Below are 20707 nucleotides of genomic sequence, written 5' to 3' on the forward strand. Positions count from 1 at the left end.
GCATAGGGTCGCTATGAGTCGGAAATGACTCGATGGCACATAACAACAACAACAACAACAAGAATTCAGTAAAGTATGTAAGTCTAAAAATACAGTGGAGGGAGAGCGCAGAAGAAAATAGGAAAAGATAATGAACTGAATCACATGAAGGAAAGGACTGCCTGAAAGGAATGTATGGTTAGGCAATGTTAGTATGACAGTTAACAATCTGGAACAAGAAGTAACTTACACAGTAAAGGAGAGGGGAGGAAGGAAATGTGCATCAATGAATGAAAGAAAACTCAACTTTTCTGTAAACTTTTGTTAAAAATCACATTAAAATAAAAAAAGCAACAAAACACAAAACAGAATTCCTTTGGAAGGCAACCTGTCCTTTTAATACCGGTTTAGCGAAGATTAACATAGCAGTCCAAATGGCTCCAAATACTGCTTTAGAAGAGTAACACAGCAGTCCGAGTAGCCCCACACTTCCACCTCCCGGCTTAGAGCAGCAGCTGTTGAGTTGGAGCCTTTGAAGACAGTAAATGGTTTCGCGCGCGTACATACTGAAGCCAGAACGGCCATATTGATTACTGGAAAGGGGCGTTGGGCCCACAGTTAGTTTCAGTTAGGGAAGGAACCAATTTCTGGGCACCATTTTAAATGGCAGCAGAGGCGGAGCTCTGATTGTCATGTTTATAAATGGAAGGGCTCTGTAAGAACCGCCCCGGGAGCCAAGGAAAACTCAACGCGGCGCGGGGACGCTAGCTGCCCTAGCCCGGCCCCCAGCTTTCGGCTCCACCTCCGGCCCCACTTCCGCCTGGCGAGCCTCGCTGAGCGTCGCTGCCGTAAGTTAGGCCGGTGTTTTGCCGCATCACGGAAGATGGCGACGGCGGCGGTGAATGGGGCGCCGGGCGTCTCGGGCTCGGGGCCCGCGGCGGCTTCTGGCGCGGTGTTGCAGGCTGCAGCCGGCATGTACGAGCAACTCAAGGGCGAGTGGAACCGTAAAAGTCCCAACCTTAGCAAGTGCGGAGAAGAGCTAGGCCGCCTCAAGGTAGGAGTGAAGCCCGGGAAACCAGGTGTTCGAGGGGGGCGCCCTGAGGTCTCGACCGGACGAAGTTCCAGGCAAAGAGGGACCCAGGCGTACTGGAGTGAAGGTTTCGGAACGGACAGTGGGAGTGCAGAGGGACTCCGGCTTTAGCGAGAGGTAAAAGTGGCCACAGTGGCGAGATGAGATTCGAGGCTCGTCGCGCCCCTGGACAGACTGAAGTGCGAATGGCCGGCGGGCTGTTGAAGAGTAATAGGAGGAGGCTGAGAGGGGTGTGTGGCGAAGGGGGGCCTGTCTGTGTGGTGAAGTCAGTCCAGGTTAAGGTCAGGTATCTAAGATCTGGGGTTTAGAAAAGTGGAAGGACCAGCTTGGGTGTGCAGCAGCGAGCTGACCGCACAACACTGCCGAGAGCTCTAGACTGGGATGCTGGGTGTTTCAGCCCAGGACATCACTGATGACGGGTGGTGCGTGCGCTGCTATAATGAGGTGCGTTGTCAGCCTTCCTCCTGGTGTAAATATTGGGGGGAAGGTGGTACCCTCCTCCACCCCCCCAGACACAGTGTGGGGAAGATTGGCCTTCCGGCGCCCCTCCCCGCCGAGATTCCTTTAGGTTTGGCCCTGGAGATCTTTCCTGTTTTCTTAGTTGTTATGTGCCCGCCAGTCGGAACAAATTAACTCCCGCAGGTGTTCCAAGGTTGCAAAATGCATGGGACCACATTTCCCCGTTTTTCTCTCAGTGAGCAGCTGGTGAATTCAAACTGTGCCTTTGGGTTGGCAGCCTAACTCCCTAGCCAGCAGAGCTCCCTCTTGTTTTCCTAAGGGGCTGTTATTTATAATATGAAGTTATTCTGAAAGAGTCATGACAGTGTATCCAGGTCTTGTTCCACAAGCTTTCTGTAATGCCTGTAAACACTGTAAGGCCCACAAATGGTAAATGCTACCTTCTTTCCTTCTCTTCCCCTCCCCATCAGCTGGTTTTACTGGAGCTCAACTTTCTGCCCACAACAGGGACGAAGCTGACTAAACAGCAGCTCATTCTGGCCCGTGAGTGTCACTGGGGTTGATGACCTGTGGGGGCCTAGGATGACTCATGGCATCAGTGGTCGGGGGGGAAGTAACCAAAGTCACCTTCTAAGAGCCTGCCCTGTCACCTCCAGGTGACATACTGGAGATCGGAGCACAGTGGAGCATCCTACGCAAGGACATCCCTTCCTTCGAGCGCTACATGGCCCAGCTCAAGTGTTACTACTTTGATTACAAGTGAGGATGGGTCCGGACCCCACTGTGACAGCTCTGCTCTCCTTGGTGCACTAGCCACTTGGGTCACATTCCTTTAGCAGGGGACACGTTCTCTGCCCAGTTTTGTCCCCAGACATTTCAGGATCAGGGAGTAGACATGGAACTCTTGAGGCTGGGGTTGTATTGTCTGTTCCTGTTCTCACACCTCACCCCCTCTCCTTCATAAAGCCACCATTAACTTTTCACTTGTCTTGGCCCCTGGCTCAGCCCTTGCTGATTCATTCCCCCTAAGATCTCCGGGAAAATTTGCATTCTTACCTTGTTCCCTGTTTCAGGTCCTGTGCTTTTTCTCTGCTGCCTTCAGGCTCAGGACCAAGCCCTTTCCCCAGCCCTGATGCATGAGCTTTCCCCCATTTAGCCCTGTTTCTTCCGGCCTGTGCACCTCCTAAAAGCTGATCCTGGGACTGTCATGGTCACTGCAATGTGCCTAACATTGCCTAGTAGAAAGCTAGGCCAGGAGCAAGGACTCACTGGATGTGTGTTGACTGTAAAACCGCATGTTGCCTGTGTGGATTAATAAGAGTTTTGATTGATGTCAGGAGTCAAATAGACTTGATCTTGAAACTGAATATTGCCACTAGTTATAGGGCCTTCATAAAATGACTTCGCCTCTCTAAGCCTCGATCTCCTCACTTAAGGTGGGAAGTGATGATCTTTAATATTGTTAACACCTCCTGAAGAACCCAAACCTACTGCTGTAGTGTTTATTGAGATTCACAGTGATCTTACAGGATAGCAAAACTACCACATAGTGTTTCCAAGTCTGAAAGGTGTTACAGAGGCGAATACCACATTGTTCTTACACCAGAGCAACTGCTGGATTTGAACTATTGGCCTTTTGGTTAGCAGCTGGGCTGCTTTAACCACTATGCCAGCATGTCCCTTATTAGCTAACCTTTAAATCTTATTTGGATCAGGTTCTGGGTTTCATTATGTCATTTTTTTCTAATCCATTTAACCCCTCTTTACGAGATGAATAGTGTGGTAAAACCCATGTTCCAGATGGGGAATATTGAATCTGAGTTGGTTTATGAAAGTGAGGTCACTTGCTTGGAGCCATTGCATTCACCAGTAACTTTTCTGGGCCTCGTTTTTCCCATTTGAAACCCCAGAACCTGAAATCCTAGAAAGGAGGCAGCATGGGGCAGCTTAGGGGTCCCTGGAGCTGGAGCTGGTATAGAGGCAGTAAGCACCCCTCCTCCCCCTCCTCATCTTGTATCTCCTCTGGCCCACAGGGAGCAGCTCCCTGAGTCAGCTTACATGCACCAGCTCTTGGGCCTCAACCTCCTCTTCCTGCTCTCCCAGAACCGGGTAGCCGAGTTTCACACAGAGTTGGAACGGCTTCCTGCCAAGGACATCCAGACCAATGTCTACATCAAGCACCCTGTGTCTCTTGAACAAGTGAGGAGTCTGGAGGTGGGGGCTGGCAGGGACCAAGGGTAACCAAAGTGATTGGTACAAGGACTTGCATCAGGAGGGGTTCCTGGAGGAATAAGTGGGATTCATCCATCTTTTGATTCATCTTCTCATTTTCCCAACAGATACTGAGGCCCAGCTATATTAGGTGGTGTAGTTGATTTTGGGTCTCAGAAGTGAACAAAACAGTTAAAGTTCCTCACCTCATGGAGAGGACAGTCCAATGAGCAGACAGACAGTGGACAAAAAGAATAAGCGAGCTAACTGTGGAGTCAGGTGTCAATAATGGAGATCAGCAGAACAAGAACGAGAGTGGAGTGTTGGCAAGGCGGGACTTTTATATAGAGGAGTCAGAGCAAGCCTCCCTGAAAAAGTGACATTGGATAAAGACTTAATGGGTGAGGAACTGAAGCATGGGTATAAGGAAAGGGATCCTGAGGCCTGGTGTGTTTGAGGGACAGCAAAGACAGGTGAGTAGGACCACGGAAGAGCCTCAGGCCCTAAGACCAGGAGGCACTTCTACAGCTGTAGTGTCATGGGAGTGTTTGGCTATGGGAAGAGGATGAGAGAGCTCCATTGGGCAGCACAGCGTGGACAAAGGTTTGGAGCACTGAACCTGGGGGTGAAGCAGCCATGGGCAATTTTATGGAGAGAAGGTAAACCAGGGAAGACTTCCTGGAAGAGAAAATGTCAGTCTGTATGGCAAAAGGGCGGTCTGGCAGCACTAGGAGTATAGTGAGGCCCTAATGGATAACTGCCTATGCATCGTGTTTTCTTCTCCTCTACCTGATGCAGTATCTGATGGAAGGCAGCTACAACAAGGTGTTCCTGGCCAAAGGCAACATCCCTGCTGAGAGCTACACCTTCTTCATCGACATCTTGCTTGACACTATCCGGTATGTGGGGAGCCAGAGCCCCAGTCAGAGACACCTGGACTCTGGGGTTAGAGTCCTGGCTTTGAATCCCATCTGGGTAACAGTCTCACCCCCAGCACCTCAGCACTCTTTTTCTGTGAGCTGGAACTGGCCACAGGGTTGTGGATGGCAACCTTCATCATGCCTTGGGCTCTGTTGTGTTCATATGTATACAGCCCCGAGTGCAGGTTAGGCACCCAGCAGACAGGGACTGTTAAAAGGGCTCTTTCCTCTTGTCCCAGACACTCATCTCACTCCACTAACATTTGTGCTATGGGCACAGATGCCATCCCATGGGCGGGGGAGGGGGCATGATGACCCCTTAAAGAGTAAACTGGTGTCCATGTAGTAGCAGAGATGGTTCGCTCAGTCAGAGTACCAGATTGAAATGGGTCCTCTTCCTTGGGTGGCAAGGACAAGCACATTGTTAGGGTGGCAGTGAGGAGTAGCGCCTTAGGTTATTTCATAATACTTTACAACTCTTCAGGATGAGGGAAATAATATAATGAACATTCATGTATCAATTACTTGAACTAAGAGAAATCTCAGAAATATGGAGTGGCACACTCACCCTGGTTTACCCTGCCTCGTCCATCTTTATAGTTCTTTGTTGTTGATCATGGTGGTCTTTGGACAGGTACAGGCCCCTCCCCCTCCCACTCAGAATCTTCAAAGGGCAGGATAACCCAGTGGCTGTCAAGTCAACCCTATCTCATGCAGCCTTGTGTCTGTCAGTATAACTCTGTCCTATTCTGTTTCCAAGTTAGTGCTCATAAGGAGTAGATCACCAGGCACTTTCTTCCTAGGTTCCTCTGGGTGGACTTGAATCTCCCAACTTTTGGATTAGCAGTTAAGTGTGCTAACCACCTGAATCACCTAGGGTGGAAGGGTCCTGGAGTTTGGGCCAGTGAGGCAGTGATGTGTGGTTATGGATCCCACGATGGTCCTGGGAGGTGACACCCCTTCATTTGAGCTTCGGCCATAAAAGAAGACAGGTAACAAACAGGCTCTGTGCTTCATGCTGAGCTGAGGGACCAGAGCTCACACATCAGGCCCAAGAGCACAGCACATGGACTCTGTCTGTGCTAATGAGATTCTCATCTTCTCCCAGGGATGAGATTGCTGGGTGCATCGAGAAGGCTTATGAGAAAATCCTCTTCACCGAGGCTACCCGGATCCTGTTCTTCACTACACCTAAGAAGATGACAGACTACGCCAAGAAGGTGGCTGGGGTGTGGAGCAGCTTGTAGGGAGTGGTGTCCCTGGACTAGCCACTAAACCTGAGCTTCAGTTTCCCCCTCTGTAATTGAGGACTTTTTTGTGGGGTCATTTTAGCACAAGGCCTGAACTAGGTGGAGGTAAATGCTTTGCACATGTCAGCTGTTGTCAGAGTCCCTTGGGAGTAGCAACATTTCCCAAGGCAGTGTGCTTGGTCTGGGGTGTTTGGATAAGAGTTGTGGCCCTGGAGTTGGTGATTCATGAGCTGCAGTGACCCTCGTGTCCACAGAGGCAAGAGCGGGTAGACTAGGAGAGAGAGGGGAAGTCATCAATCACTTGCTCAGGCCTTATGCTATTCTCAGTATTTTAGAGATACCAATTAAATCTTCACAGCAGACCCAAGAGGGCTGTGAAATTAGACTCCTCATCCCACAGATAAGAAATCCAATGCACAGGGAGGTGAAGTCACCTCCCTGGAATTATGGGGGAGGGTTGGTAAGGAAGAGTGAGGGCCCACATTGATGGGTGAGGAGCCTCTGCGATCACCCCAGCCATTTCTCCTCTTTTTTCCCTGCAGCGTGGGTGGGTCCTGGGCCCCAGCAACTACTACAGCTTTGCCAGCCAGCAGCAAAAACCAGAGGACACCACCATCCCCTCCACAGAGCTAGCCAAACAAGTCATCGAGTACGCCCGGCAGCTGGAGATGATTGTCTGAGTCCACTGGGCATTAGAGGGGTGGGTGGGGCACCCATTATTTAAAGCTGTATGGTGCATCTTTTTTCCAATAAAGATGGATTGACAGTCTTTCTCCTGGGCCCTCATTTCCCCATGGTGGGATGGCAGGAGATGGAGAGCCCACCTTGTGGAAAAATTTAAACTTGGAAGTTTATGGGTCCTGGGAGACTTCAGATAACATCCTTTCTTGGGACCAACCTCTATTCAGGAGCCATTCTCCAGGACACCTCATAGAGAACGTGGCATGGTGGCCTGCATGCTTACACAGCTCTCTTTGGGCCAGGTATCAGGTGGTTCTGAGGAGGATGATATGTCCCCAAATATTAAAATGTTAGTGGATGCAAGTAGCTTTTAAAGTGACACATGAAGTAAAACCACTGTTTGGGCTCCCAGTACCCTCAAACAAAAGGTGTAGGCTTACCACTGCCTGCCCTTCTGACCCTGTGCCTTGGTTCATGGTCCCCAAGCTCCATCCCCAGCCTCCATTTCCAGTCTTGAAATTCTCTGCAGTCTTCTGAACGCAGTGCTTAAATGGGCTGGCCACACGTGGGATGTGGGACTTTGCAGAGCCACTTCCTTCTATGATAAAATGGGAAAAAGCCATCTATCTTCCTTTCCAGACTAATTTGTTCTGAACACCTGAATTTGCACCAGCCAGGTCAGCTGGCTCACAAATTGCGCTCTTAGGATATTAAGGACAATGAGACTGTCACAGCTCTGGTCCCATCCATCTACTTGGGTGCTGGCTGAATGGAATCTTGGTTACATCTGAGCTGGGTTGAACCCCCTCTCCCTCTGCTCTCTCATAGGTGACTGACAGGCCACTAGTTGTCTAGATTGGTTGATTTTATTGGTGAGGAGGAGAGGGCGGTGAGCCAGCTGTACTCAGTTGGGATGGGTGGCCTGCAGGTCGTAGTGGTCCAGCCCTGCTACCAGGGAGCCAGCCAGCTTGATGGTGGCCACCCAGGGTGGCTCACTCAGGTGGTTGGTGGGCGTGCTCAGCCTAGAGGAAGGGTAGAGTCAGCAGGGCCTGGCTGTGTGGCCAGGCCTCCACCCGATCTAGGCTTGGGAGGAAGCTGAGGACTATGTTTTGGATACTCTGAAAGCAGCTTAGCCACACAATATCCACTTAGGAGGGAATGAGGGTAGGCAGTAGTGCCATCACAGAACCCACAATAGAGGGTCTCCCAGTGATTAGGGTCCACAGGAGCCTAAGACAAAAGGACTGGAGACTGCTGGTGGTCGTCTCTCCAGGGCCAGGCTAGCAGTGCCCTCTGGTGGTCAAAGGAGGCCTTTACATTGACTTCCATGTGGTTACAAGACAGCGCTTCTTTTCCCCTACCACCAAAACAAACCCTATGGTCTCCTGTGACCCTCAGGAACAAGTTCAAAATGGTTAATAAAGTTTGGTAAACTGGAACCAGCTTTCTTCCCTGAAGGCTCCAGAGAATAACAAGACCAAGGGTCAGCTTGGGGTTCTGGATACCAGGGAACTAGATCAAAGTGCCACCTCTGTGTGAGGGTCAACTTGAAGTCAGGATCCCTGTGGGTCTTGAGGGTAGCTCAGCTGGGGCCGAGAGGCAGCCAAGGGTGGTCAAAGGGCCACTTGTGGGGTCAGGGTGTCAAAGGCTGAAGGGAGATCTCTATCCAGGGGAGTGTGGGGTTTAGGATATTGAGAAGCATACCCTCCTCCCTCGATGGTCCCCACTTCCCCTCACCAGGCAGACACGTTTCGGGGCAGGCGGCGATGGCGTGGCTGATGACGACAGTAACACTTGCAGGGACAGGAATTAAGCACCTCGAAGGGTGGCCAGTGGCGCATGGCGCTGGAATTGGCCATCCCTGCTGGAGGGGCGCCGTGACCACCCGCTCTGCCGTCAGCCGCGATGACAGATGAGCGTTTCCGTGGACCGTCTTGGGGCGTGCCATCGTCTCGGGTTGCAGCTCGGGCCGCTCGGGGGCCCTTACTCCGCCGAGTGCGGCCCTTGACGGGCGCCGGCGGCGGGGGCTCGGCGGCGGTGGGAGCTGGGTCCGGGGCCGGGCCTGGAGCTGGAGCCGGGGCTGGGTCCGGGGCCGGGTCGGTGGTCAAGGCGAGGGCCGCAGCGGGGTCCTGGGTGAGAGCCGAGGCGGACTCCACATGGCCGGGGTCCGGGGCGGAAAGGAGCGCCACGGACAGCGGTGTTGGCTGGCGTGGCGGCGGCTGCGGCGTGGGCGGCGGTGTCGGTGGCGGCATACGTGGAGGCACGGGTGGCGGTGGTGGCAACAACTCCTGCGGGCCCGGAGGCGCCGGACGCCCCGGCTCGTCGTTGGTGGGCGCGGGGAAGATGAACATGGGCGGCGCCAGCACCGCGGGCGCGGGCCTCCGGGGCCCGGGAGGTAGCTGCGCCTGGCCCCGCGGCGACTGCGGCGGGGAGCCCCAGGGCCCGGAGAGCGCAGCTGCGCGCCGTCGGGGCTGCCCGACACCCCCGCCGGCCCCGTTGAAGCGGAAGTGGCGTTCGGAGCCATCCAGGGGGCTCACCCAGTCGAATTTGGGTTTGGAGCCTTGGAAGGTGGTGTAAGGGGGCGGCGGTAGGGCCCGGGCGTGGGGCGCCGGTGGTGAAGGCAGCCCGGAGCACCCCTCGCCGTCTCCATCACCGCCCTCGACTTCCTGAGACCCTCGAGGGGTCTCTCCGGAGGGCCGAGGGCTCTCAGGAGCTAAGGCTCCCTGCTTCAAGACCTCAGCATAAGAGATGGTGCCCGAGGTGGCGGGGAAGAGTCCTCCCCCTCCGCCGCCCCCAAGCGAGGCTTTGGCCCCTAAGGCACCCGAGGCAGCCGCGGGGGACAGAGGGGGTGCGGACTTGAAGGTGACTTTACAGAGCAGGTTCAAGCCGGACTCGGAGGACGTAGGCCGCGCCATTTCGCCCCCGCCTGCTTCGGAAGGCGCCGCCCTGCGGGCCCCACCGCCCATGCGGCTCTCGCTGCCGGCCTGGCTTTCTGGAGGGGTCGCGGCGGGCGCGGCGGGCGCGGCGGGCGCGGGCGTAGTTCTGCGATCCGGGGGCGGGGGCGGCGGCGGCGGCGGGGGCTTCCGCGGTTCCACGGGAGGTGAAGGTCGAGATGAGGTACTCGGAGAGGGAGCAGGTTCCTCTTCGGTTAGTTGTCGGGGCCGCAGCGGCAGCGGGCGAAGGCTGGGAGGGTCGCCCTGGCCGCGATGGCTCGCCTCCAGCAGGCCGCGGATACGGGGCACTGGGGTGCCCATGGGTTTTCGCCACTTAGACGGCGCGGGCAGCAAGGTGCCCACCGGGGGCGGGGGTGACGTGGACACCGCCGCTGCAGCCGCCTCCTCTGCAGGGGGCGTCACCGGCGTGGGCAGGTCTAAGGTCAGGGGCAGGGGCATGGGTGAGGCCTGGGGCTCCGGGGGCATCAGGAGTCCCGGGGGTGCGGAGCTGCTGGGGAACCAAACGCCCAGCCCACGAGCCAGGCGCATGGCCGGGGAAGAGGGGGTCACCTCGGGCTCCACCAGGGATATCCGGCGGGAATCGCAGGCACGGTCCGAGGCCTGCTCTTTTCGGGAGCCCCCGCCAGCGGCAGGCTCCGACTGCACGTTCCCCATCTCTGACGGAAGTAGGGAACTGCGGTCAGAAAAAGAAAATGCACATGTCAGGCAACTCGAGGCAGGGGCAGCCCCAGAGAGTGGCTGACTCGTGAGCTCCTATTCCCCAGGACTCTTAAGTGTCAGCCACCCTTCAAAAATCCGACGCTCAGGTACCATCCCTGCCCCTTTGGTCCCTAACTTTGGCCACGCCTCCGGTCTCCAGGTTCCGAGACGCAGGAGCAGGTCTTGCCTGCCTTCCTGTCAGTCACTCATGATGGTTAGACCCAGTAGCCTACAAGGCCCGTTAAGAGTTCAGGTTTGTCTAATCCAGCTCAGGGCTCCCAGGCCCCACCCTCACTCACGGGTCCCGCCCCCGATTGTCAGAGAATCGGGCCTTTCAGCCCCACCTCTATAAAACAAATGCAGGTATTTTGGTCATGTGAATCCCCTGGGCCTCATTCCTAACCTTCTAATTCATTCCTCTTGATCATCTGGGTCCTATCTTTTTTTATTCCTAGAAGGCGGCGACTAAAGAAGTTTGGAAGGTCTCTTAAACTTCTCATCCGCTCTACCAGCACTTTCCACGCTCTGGCCCCACCCCTTTATTTAGGCCCCGCCCTGGATCCGCCCCCACCCAGAGTTTCCCCATTTACCGACTCTTCCAGCCGAGCAAGCTCAGACTGCGGCCCCCGGGGCGGAGGGCAGGGCGGTGAACGGCCGCAGCAGAAAATAACCGAAAAGAACGGGGTGCGGGTGAAGGTAAGTGGGCGAGACAGCGAGGGCGGACGCGGCGCTCTAGGCCCCGCCCCCTGTACCAGCCTGCGCTCGGTCCAGTTTGAACCTGGCTCTCCCTTTGAAACACGGCTTTCCCCTTCCCTAGGTCTTTTCACATCAAGCCCCGCCCCTTTAGAACACCTCCTTAGCTCCTCCCTTTTATAATTCTCCGCCCCTCGCTGCTATTCCTTTTCCCAAAGCCCAGCTCATTCAGGGCACAGCTATGTTGTTCCTGCCTTTTGGATCTTTCATTTGCCAGGTTCCAGAGCATTTTACCTCTGGGTTCCGCCCTTTGGACATGGCAACACCTCTTCGCGAGACCCTCTGTCCTCCCTCGGGCCCGCCCCGAAAGCCCATCCACGGTGACCCGCCCCGCCCATGACGCACTCCACGGTCCGCGCCTTCAGCATCCTCACCCTCTCCTTCCCTAGGCCCTCCGACCCCGCCCCTTTGCGAATATTCCCTCATCGCCCCACCCCTTCTCGAACCCGCCAGGCACCCAGCCCCTCCCGTTCAGAATCGAAAGTGTAGACCCCACTTCATTGAATTCTTGGGTCCAGAATCTGCTCCGGATGGGTGGAAAAGTGGGGGATTCCTTCTGGGTCCTAGAATTTGGGGGGCTGTACGCGATCGGCAGTGCAGGGCTCTAGGACCCAGCGGACAAATCGTCCGCCTAGTGTTTACCCCTCCCCCAGGCCGCCCCCTCCCCCTCCCCTCTGCCCATCTTCCAGGTTCCCCCTCCCTCCCCCCACGACCCGGCTCCCGGTGCCCATCTCTAGCACCGCCGGAGCCAACGGAGAGCCGGAGCGAAGAGGAGGAGGATGCGGCCGCGTCGCCGCCGCTCGGAGCCCGGCCGGAGCCTCCCAGGCAGGTGCCGAGGGGGGCGAGTGGGCGGGGGCGGACCGGCCTCCAGTCCTGGTGAGGGGGCGGCTAGCACTGTACTGTGCCTCCTGTCCAGCAGGACGACCCTTGGAACCTAGCTGGGAAGACAAGGGAATGGGCCCCCCAAACTGCGCGGCAGCCATTTGGGGGGGTCGAGTCTCCGTTTGGGGGCCTGGACTTCTCTGAAGATGCCCCATTCATAAAATTCCACCCTGGACCCCCACCATTGAGGAACTCTAGGGAGCACTCCCCCCAACTCCCGGGGACCACAGATGTGTGAGGGAGCGTAGGACACCCGAGAATCTCAGTGCCCCTTCCCAACTAGGCCCAGGGGAGACCCCTGCCCTCTTTTCCTCGCTTCACCTGTTGTGTGGGGGGGAGGCGGGAGGACAAAGGAAGTGGCGTCACGTGACTGCTCATTCACAAAATCTCATCCCATTGAGAAAAGGGTGTTGGGGCGCTGCAGCTGCCCCTTCCCCTCCTGACGGGCTAGGAAACCCGGCAGCCTGTAGGTGGGGGAGGGAGCTAGAGCTGGCTCCCTGAGTTCCTAAGGTTGGGACTCTGGGGTCCCTGTGCTGGGTGGCAGTGAAGGGCTGGATGCTGATCCCATTACCCGGCTGAGGGCTAGGTCCCTAGAGCGGGGGGGGGGTGGGGTAAAATTATTCTGAAGGATTGCTGTGGGGGGCCATAATCGATCTCCCCCCACCTCCTACGCGATCCCACTTTGCCTTCTCTGGATAAGGCCTGAGGGAGCAAGCTTGATTTTTGTGAATGAAATCCTGTCTGGATGTGCCTCCTTCGTCTGTTTCGGGCTCACTCGTGTCCATCTCCCTTTCTCTGGCCTCTCTCTCTAGCCATTTCTGGTTTTCTCCCTGCCCATCTCCCATTGCTGGGTGACTCAGTGAGCTTTGCATCCGGTCTCATTCATAAATCCGGGAAGGGGTGGGGGGAAGAGAACCTGGGTTTCTCACCCAGCCAGTGTCCTGGGCGAAAGGGTGCGGAGGCAGTCTAGGGAGGACAGGAGCTGGGTTGGTGGGTCCTTGAAAAATACATATGCGCAGCACCCAGTTGTGAGGGGAGGAATAATGGGTGGGGCTGTGGGGCTGTGCTGAGGGAGGAAAGGGAGACGTGTGATGGGGGGATGAGCAGGAGGAGGGGAGGCAGAAAACCACGGATATGGGGTTGGGGATGGGGGATAAGGTGGGCACAGGCAAAAAGAGATGGCTTAGGAAAGAAAACAGCTATGCTGGAAGAAGGTGCCATGAGGAAAGAAGGTGGGCCCAGGGAGAAAAGGACTTGGGGGAGAAGGTGGGCAGAGTGGAGAGGATGGGTGTGGGGGAAGGTGGGCATCCAGGGCTAGAGAGACAGCAATTCTGACATGACAGATGAAGATGAGGTTGGGGTTACAGAATGGAAGAGCAGGACTAGGGACTCACTGACGTTGTTGTCTGTCCCTCCCCCTCCTCTAGGTACATGGTGCGGGTCCGAGCTGTGGTGATGGCCCGAGATGACTCCAGTGGGGGCTGGCTGCCTGTGGGGGGCGGGGGCCTCAGCCAGGTGAGCGTATGTCAGGTCCGAGGGGCCAGGCCCGAGGGGGGGGCCCACCAGGGGCACTACGTCATCCACGGGGAGCGCCTCCGGGACCAGAAAGTGAGCCACCTTGGGTCGTGGAGTGTGGTGGGGGATTGGGGAGGCAGGGAATGGGGCTGGGGGGCACAGAGGAGCAGTTGCCTGATTCTTCAGCCTGGGAATCAAACAAGGTGTGTGTGTGGGGGGGTATGGGATGGTATTTGGAAGGGTATAGCAGCCCCATGGATTAGAGCTGGGAGTTTCTGGAATGACTGGGGACCTACTGCCATCTCCTGCTGGATCATCACACCAGGCTCCTTACTAGTCTCTCCACTCCTATCCTTGTTTGCTTCCACCTCCTGTTCTCATTCAAAGCTGCAGGGACTCTGGTTACACCTGAGATGGTGGCCCTTCTCCACTCAGAACAGTTCTGTGGCTGCTGCTTCTTAGAGAGCTGTCCTATGAAGGCCTACCCCCACTAGCCTCTTTCCACCCTAAGTAAACTGAGGCCTTTGCTAAGGGACCATTTAGAAATACCAAATAGGGCTTGCAAGTCTATCTGTGAGTTTGACAGAAGATTCTAGATTGTCTGCCATGATTTGGAGGGATAACATTGAAGTGCCACCTGGGGATGGAGTAGAAAAAATGTGGCTTCTTTAAAAAGGCTTTAGAAGCCAGTAGAATGATGTGGGCATTTGAAATGATGCACAATGAGATATATACAACTGGCAACTAAGGCCATGCGGCAGCATGTAGGGTATTGACCAGCATCTTAGGAGACTAACAAGAATATTTTTGAGGCAAGTTTCTAGGGGACTCTTCGAACCTTAGGAGGGGGTTAATAGTACGATTTAGGAATGTTCAGTGAAACCTGGCAGTGGGGACATTAGGTTATTGGAGAGCATTTGACAGTAAGTTTGGAGGTATTCTATAAAGTTTGAGGTGTTAGGAAAATGAAGAGATTCCAAGGGCCTTGGGAGTATATCAGGTGTACTTAATAAGATTGAGGAGCGGTCTTCAGGTCTCTCTCAGGGTTCATGAAAGCACACAGTGGGGCTGGGAGGTGAGGGAAAGGCACAGGTATGTGTGACTGGGTGGAGGTGACCCTCTTTTGCCCCTTCCTTGCCCCCTCAGACTACTCTGGAGTGTATCCTGAAGCCAGGCTTGGTTTACAACAAGGTAAACCCTATCTTCCACCACTGGAGCCTGGGTGATTGTAAATTCGGGCTGACCTTCCAGAGTCCCGCAGAGGCTGAAGAATTCCAAAAGTGTCTGCTGGCAGCCCTGGCCACTCTGGGTCAAGGTGAATGGCTCAGCTAGTGGGGTGCTTGGGGCAGGAGGAGCAGGGATCCTGGTGACTTACTCTCTGTCTCTCTCTCTGCCCCAGGCTCGCTCACTCCTTCTTCTTCCTCCTCCTCTTCCTTCTCCTCCCCATCACAGGACACTGCTGAGACCCCCTGCCCCTTGACGGTGAGTCTTGGGAGTATAGCCTTTCTGGGAGGGTTTATGTTTCTTCAAATATTCCTGAGCACTTACTGTATACCAGGCTCCATGGCACATTCCTGGACACATAAACTTAGGCCCAAACCATGACTATCAGTTCCAGCCTGGTTTTTCTGTCATTTCACGATTCATATTCACTTTGGGTGTTTATTGAGTACCTTTGTATACCTAGCAGTGTTTTAGGTAGTATAGCTATATCAGTAAACAAAACAAGATTCCTTTCCTCATGGAGCTTCGGATTTACTGTGGGAAATCAGAAAAGGGTGGGGGGAGCAAAAAGAGAATGAATAAAGATAAATGATGAATAAAAGCAATGATAACTCCATCCTTCCAGTGTCTCAGGTTACAAACCTGAGTGGTCTGTGGCTCCTCTTCGTTTCGAACACCTTCATCTGTCAGCACATATTGACTCCATGTTGAAAATGTTCAGATGCTTCTAGTGTCATCTCTCACCTGGACCACTGGTATAGCTTCTCATCACCTGTTGGCCTCTTCTCTCTCACACTCCACATTACACATTCCTTTTAACACCTAAGCCAGATCTCATTTTCCTTTGCTCAGCTTTTCCTGTGGACATCAGTCAGGGTAAAGGATAAAGTCCAGCCTGAGATACATAAGATCTCGTTACTCTCTCTCCCCAACCTCACACTCCCCCTGCTCCAGTCATATAGACTTCCTCACTCATTGTTACTCCAACAGGGCAGGCATATTTCTCTCTCAGGGCTTTCTCACTGTCTGTTCCTTTTGCCTGAAACACTGTTCCCTCAGATTTCCACATGGCTCATTCCCTTTACTTCTGCAGGGTGTTACACAGATACCACCTTCTCAATGGGGCCTCTTATCTTGTTCTCTAACACATCTATTTTCCTTATTTATTTACAAAAGGGAGTACTTTCTTATCTGTCAGTTGGCTATCTTTTGTGCCAGAATGGCAGCTCTAAGAGGACAGGGATCTGTTTGTTTCTTGCTGCTTTTGGTGCCCCAACAGCTCCTGGCACTCGATTGTTTACATGAATGAGTGCATGCAATATTAAGGTTCCACTTTCCACTTGGCACTTTCTAGGGGTGGTGGTGAACAGCTGGAGGAACAAAGCTGGGTCCCTGGGCAGAAAAGGGGGATCCCACAGTGATGGGGATAGAGGTGGGACCACAGTCTCCTGTTTTATGAGTCTCCCATCTTAGGGGTAGAGGCTGGGCATTCCTTGCTGCCATCTCCCATCTTCACTATGACCTTTGTGGGTACTCGGTGAATGCTGTTTGAAGAGAACAAATGAATGAGGTAGGAATTACCTTCCCAAGTTACAGAAAGGCAATGGAAGTATTCCAGAAGCAAGCTCTCAGCTAGGAAGGAGCAGAGCTTGGTTTGGATGGGAAGCATGGTCTGGAAAGGCATTGGAATGGCAAGTTGAACAGTCCCAGTCAAAGTGTGGAGATGGAAATTAGGGTGGGAAAAGGCTGACTGACCAGGCAAGGGAAGGGAGGGTGATACATATTCTATAGGTGGGTGAGCTAAGCAGATAAGATGAAAACCAATCCTCCTGCACTCAAGAAACCTCAGAATTGGCCCCCAGGGTTTGCAAGGCTGTAAATCTTGATGCAAGCAGGCTGCCAAATCTTCCCCCCTTGGAATGGCTAGTGGTTTCGAACCACAGATCTTTTGATTAGAAGCCCAGCACTTAACCACTATGCTGCCAGGGCTTCTTGAACAGATAAGAGTAAATAGTAATCATTTCTAGTACTTTCTGACCTTTATGGAGGTCCTAACCACGTTCTTATGAAAAGACATGATTATGATCCCATCCTACAGAACAGGGAAACTGAGCCTCACAGAGGCAAGCATAAATGCCCAGAGCCAGGACTTGAAGGGGTGTGTGTGTCTGTAAGGGCATTCTCTGTGCTGAGGGGGTCCCCCTCACACTAAGGCCACCAATATCCCCCAGTCCCACGTGGACAGCGACTCTTCCTCCAGTCACAGCCACCAGGAGACACCTACTACTGCTGCCACGGTGGTCCCAGTCCCCATCAGCACCTTGGAATCATCTACTGGCTTTGGGCCAACGACATCCCCCCAGCGCCGCCGCGGCTCCTCAGCTCAGGTGCGACCCCTGGAGGTCCTGCAGGAGTGGGGTGGGGCACTGAGGTCCCTTTGGGGGTGAAGGCTGAAGCCCAGGTGAGAGAAAAATGAGAGTGACTAGCCTAAGGGGAATGGGAAAGCTTGGAGACCTAGTACCTCAGAGACTGGAAAGGGATTCCCCTGCCTCCAGCACTTTCAAGAGATTTTGAGAGAATTCTGACTGCATCCAGAGCAACTGGATAATTGTTTATTTTTGTCAACATGGATAATTATTTGAGTATATTAGGAAGAAGGGGGTCTTCAGACTGCTTAACTCATGGTGCAATGTGTAAAATGGGTTCAATATCCAATGAGTCAGAGGTACTTGAGGACTGGCCTCTTGGGTCCGAGAGCAGAGTGTTCTGGGTGTTGGATCTTGAGGGAGTACAAAGCTGGCAGCCCTAGAGTGAGGCCTGGAGTCTGGATTCCCCAGGTCTGAGAACCAACCGTACAGGCTATGAGAGGAATCATCCCTGCGAGAGGAATGGGCAAGTGGGGGTTTAGGACAGGGACTTTGGGCTGGTTGTACATTTCATGTCACGGAGCAAGCTAACATCCCATCGTCCATTCTTGCAGAGCTACCCCCCTCTCCTACCGTTTACGGGAATCCCAGAGTCTGCAGAGCCCCAAGCCGGCCCTGGAGGCCCAGGCTGGGGCGGCCGAGGCTATGAGGATTACCGGCGAGCCGGGCCGCCCCCTCCACTCACCCTGTCCACCTGTGTGGTGCGCTTCACCAAGACTGGCACCTTGAGGGATGCAGCCCTAGGACCCCCGGCTGCACTCCCCGCCGCTCTCACCGAGCCTGCACCCCCAGCGCTCCCAGCACGCCCACCCCCGAGTCTGGGCCCGCCATCTGCGCCTGCCAAGGCCTCCCCCGAGGCGGAGGAAGCGGCGCGCTGCGTGCACTGCCGTGCGCTCTTCCGCCGCCGCGCCGACGGGCGTGGTGGTCGCTGCGCTGAGGCCCCCGACCCGGGTCGCCTTCTCGTGCGCCGGCTTAGCTGCCTGTGGTGTGCGGAGAGCTTGCTCTACCACTGCCTGTCAGACGCCGAGGGCGACTTCTCGGACCCGTGCGCTTGCGAGCCAGGCCACCCGCGCCCTGCCGCGCGCTGGGCCGCGCTGGCCGCCCTCTCCCTCGCGGTTCCCTGCCTCTGCTGCTACGCTCCCCTCCGCGCGTGTCACTGGGTTGCTGCACGCTACGGCTGTGCGGGCTGCGGGGGTCGCCACGAGGAGGCAGCGCGGTGAGAACGGCATGGCGGGACCCTCGTAGCCAGATCAAGGACCCCAAATTGAGTGTCCAGAACACCAGACTCCATTTGGACCCAAAATCCAAACCCAGGCATACTCGGAACTTGGAGCTTGAGTTTGGAGGGTGAAACCCCAGACCTGGAAACTGGACCCCAAATATAGGATTGAGAGACCCCAGACCCAGCTTTTTTTTGATGTCTCCCCGAGGTTCCAAGCGTCCTCAACTCTGGCGCCCTCCTATGGGCCAGAATGAAGGGAATCCAGACGTCTTGGATTGACTAAAGCCCCCAACCCGGTTTCTGTCATAAATCCTAATCTCTATGCCTGTGGTTCTAATCCCATTTGGGAATAGGTTGTCTTTGTTAAATTAATGAAACAGGATTAGTGTAGGGTGTGTCTTAACTCAATCTCTTTTAAGATATAAAAGAGATTAAACAAGCAAGCAAAGAAGCAGAAATGAGGGAAGAATGAGGCCTAGCCATGTACAGATCACTCAAGAGCTGGAAGAGACAAGGACCTTCTTCCAGAGCCAACACAGAAAGCCTTCCTCTACAGTGAACACCCTGAATTTGGACTTCTAGCCTCCTAAACTGTGAGAAAATAAATTTGTTTGTTAAAGCCACCCATTTATAGTATTTCTGTCACAGCTCATAGGAAAATCCTCAAACTCATTGTCAGTGGTGTGGATTTTTGAGGCTGTAAATTACTTGGAGGAGATTGATTGTCCATCATCTTTTTCCTGTGGAGAAGCAGGTGGGGTCAAACTGCTTGGAGAGGCTCTCTGCCTTTGGGTTAGCTGTGCAGCTTCCTGTGGGCTATGTCAGCAGAGCTCCGCTCAGGTACAGCAGCATAGATAACTAAGATGTCTTAGACAGACTGTCCATTCCAGACCCATGAGGTGGCACAGAGAGCCCTGAAAGACCCATAACACTGACCCCATCCAGATTTCCAGTGCAGATCTAGCCCCATGGCACCATGAGCCTTCAGATCATGGGGTTCAAGGTTAGATAGGCAGTGCCAGTATTTGACACTACCTGGACCCATTTACCCCCAGATCCAAACTAGCAGAATTCCCCAATATGATCTCTGAATGCTCACCAAAAGACACTCAATTTGACACCCCTGAAATGTCAACTTTATCTGTGACTGCAAAGTATTCTGTGATAACCAGATTTTTGACCCGGGAACACCTAGACCTAAGTTTAGGACCACTGGATTCAAGATCTCAAGGTGTCATTGATCTCCACGTCATTGAAACCGTTAGTCATCCAAAACCTTGGTCCGCCTATGCCAAGGACTTCCATCCATATCTGAGGTGTCCTTGGTAGCCCCCTCCCAATGTCCCAGGACTCCAGTGTTTTGTGGGCTCAAACCTCTCTACTATGATGAAGCCCCAGTGATATCTCTGTGTCTACTTCCCCAGACCCAGCATGTGCATCCTCTGAGACCCCCTTGCACCTTGTCGTCCAAGTCTACCTCTGAGAATCCCAACCCAAGCCTCTAACATCCTGTGAAATTCTCCCTTTCCACACTAAAGGGAAAATCCATTTTGAATACACATGTTACCAGGTTCCAGGACCACCCAGAAGTTCCTCGACTCCCATCTCTAGGACCTCACATTCAATGGTGATGGTCTAGGCTGTAAGCAAAGGCAGACAGGTGAGTGGGGCTGGAATTCACACTATGCTCTGCTTGCCAGCTATACCTTCAGAAGAAAAGGGCTGGTTTCCTAATTTTGCCCCACCAGAAACCCTTCCTCTTCTATCAGAGAATTGGGAGTTGCTCTGGAAACTTTGCAACTCTGTTCATGCCCTTCTGAGACACCTCCTCTAGGGAAGGAGGTTGCTACATCCTCTTGTCTTGTGAAATGAGACTCCTTGTGCGTCTCTGTCCCTGTACAGAGAGCAGTAAAGGTTTTGGAGCAGGGACAGTCTCAGTGCTGAAGGAGCTTGAGCCCTGCATATAGGGGAGGATAAATTTGTACTTCCTTTTTCTTCATTACCCAGACCTACACAGCCTTGCGAGAGTTCAAGGGACAGGTCAAGGGACCAGGGGGTAAGTCCTGTCTAACTTTCTTTCAATTAGTAAATACTTATTACATTCAGGCCTTTGGTTGCTTGAGAGAGAAGAGGGGTGTCCTTACACTCCTACTCCGCCCAGTTCTCTTATGATCAGCCCCACCAGAGCTGGAGATAGACTGGGACAGTCTGGATCTTCCTCCCCATATTCTGTTACCTTGGTAGAGGGGGTCGGAGGGCTCATTCCTAATCTATCTTGTTTGAGGAAGGATGGGATAAGGGAACAAGAGTAGAAGTCCTAATCCACAACATAAACAGTCTTCCCAGTATCCTGGAAAACCTACAACCAGGAGAAGATAACATAGATGAATGGGATCTTCTAAGACTCAAATCCCTATGCACATCCAAAAACTTCTCCAGTAG

At 54.0% G+C, this 20707-nt stretch overlaps 3 protein-coding genes across 3 annotated transcripts; 2 read left to right on the top strand and 1 right to left on the bottom strand.

The window, feature by feature from the left end:
- The first annotated feature begins 671 nt into the window (after nucleotides 1-671).
- Nucleotides 672-6683, top strand: PSMD8 (proteasome (prosome, macropain) 26S subunit, non-ATPase, 8). Its single transcript, XM_006903798.1, is given in 8 exon segments — nucleotides 672-780; nucleotides 783-1033; nucleotides 1999-2071; nucleotides 2185-2287; nucleotides 3562-3727; nucleotides 4538-4638; nucleotides 5768-5879; nucleotides 6452-6683. Coding segments are annotated over 8 exon segments (1053 nt in total). The 3' UTR covers nucleotides 6590-6683.
- Nucleotides 6684-7494: 811 nt separating this feature from the next.
- GGN (gametogenetin) lies at nucleotides 7495-10198 on the bottom strand. Its single transcript, XM_006899738.1, has 2 exons — nucleotides 8328-10198; nucleotides 7495-7612 (listed from the first exon to the last, which is right to left on the bottom strand). Exons 1-2 carry the CDS (start codon nucleotides 10196-10198, stop codon nucleotides 7495-7497), a joined length of 1989 nt encoding a protein of 662 aa, XP_006899800.1.
- Nucleotides 10199-13309: 3111 nt separating this feature from the next.
- SPRED3 (sprouty-related, EVH1 domain containing 3) lies at nucleotides 13310-18263 on the top strand. Its single transcript, XM_006899695.1, has 5 exons — nucleotides 13310-13486; nucleotides 14540-14708; nucleotides 14793-14875; nucleotides 16849-17004; nucleotides 17598-18263. Exons 1-5 carry the CDS (start codon nucleotides 13310-13312, stop codon nucleotides 18261-18263), a joined length of 1251 nt encoding a protein of 416 aa, XP_006899757.1.
- The last annotated feature ends 2444 nt before the right edge of the window (nucleotides 18264-20707 follow it).

The sequence above is a fragment of the Elephantulus edwardii genome, unplaced genomic scaffold, assembly GCF_000299155.1.
Source record: "Elephantulus edwardii isolate Elephantulus edwardi_28Jun2011 unplaced genomic scaffold, EleEdw1.0 scaffold00266, whole genome shotgun sequence".
NCBI lineage: Eukaryota > Metazoa > Chordata > Mammalia > Macroscelidea > Macroscelididae > Elephantulus > Elephantulus edwardii.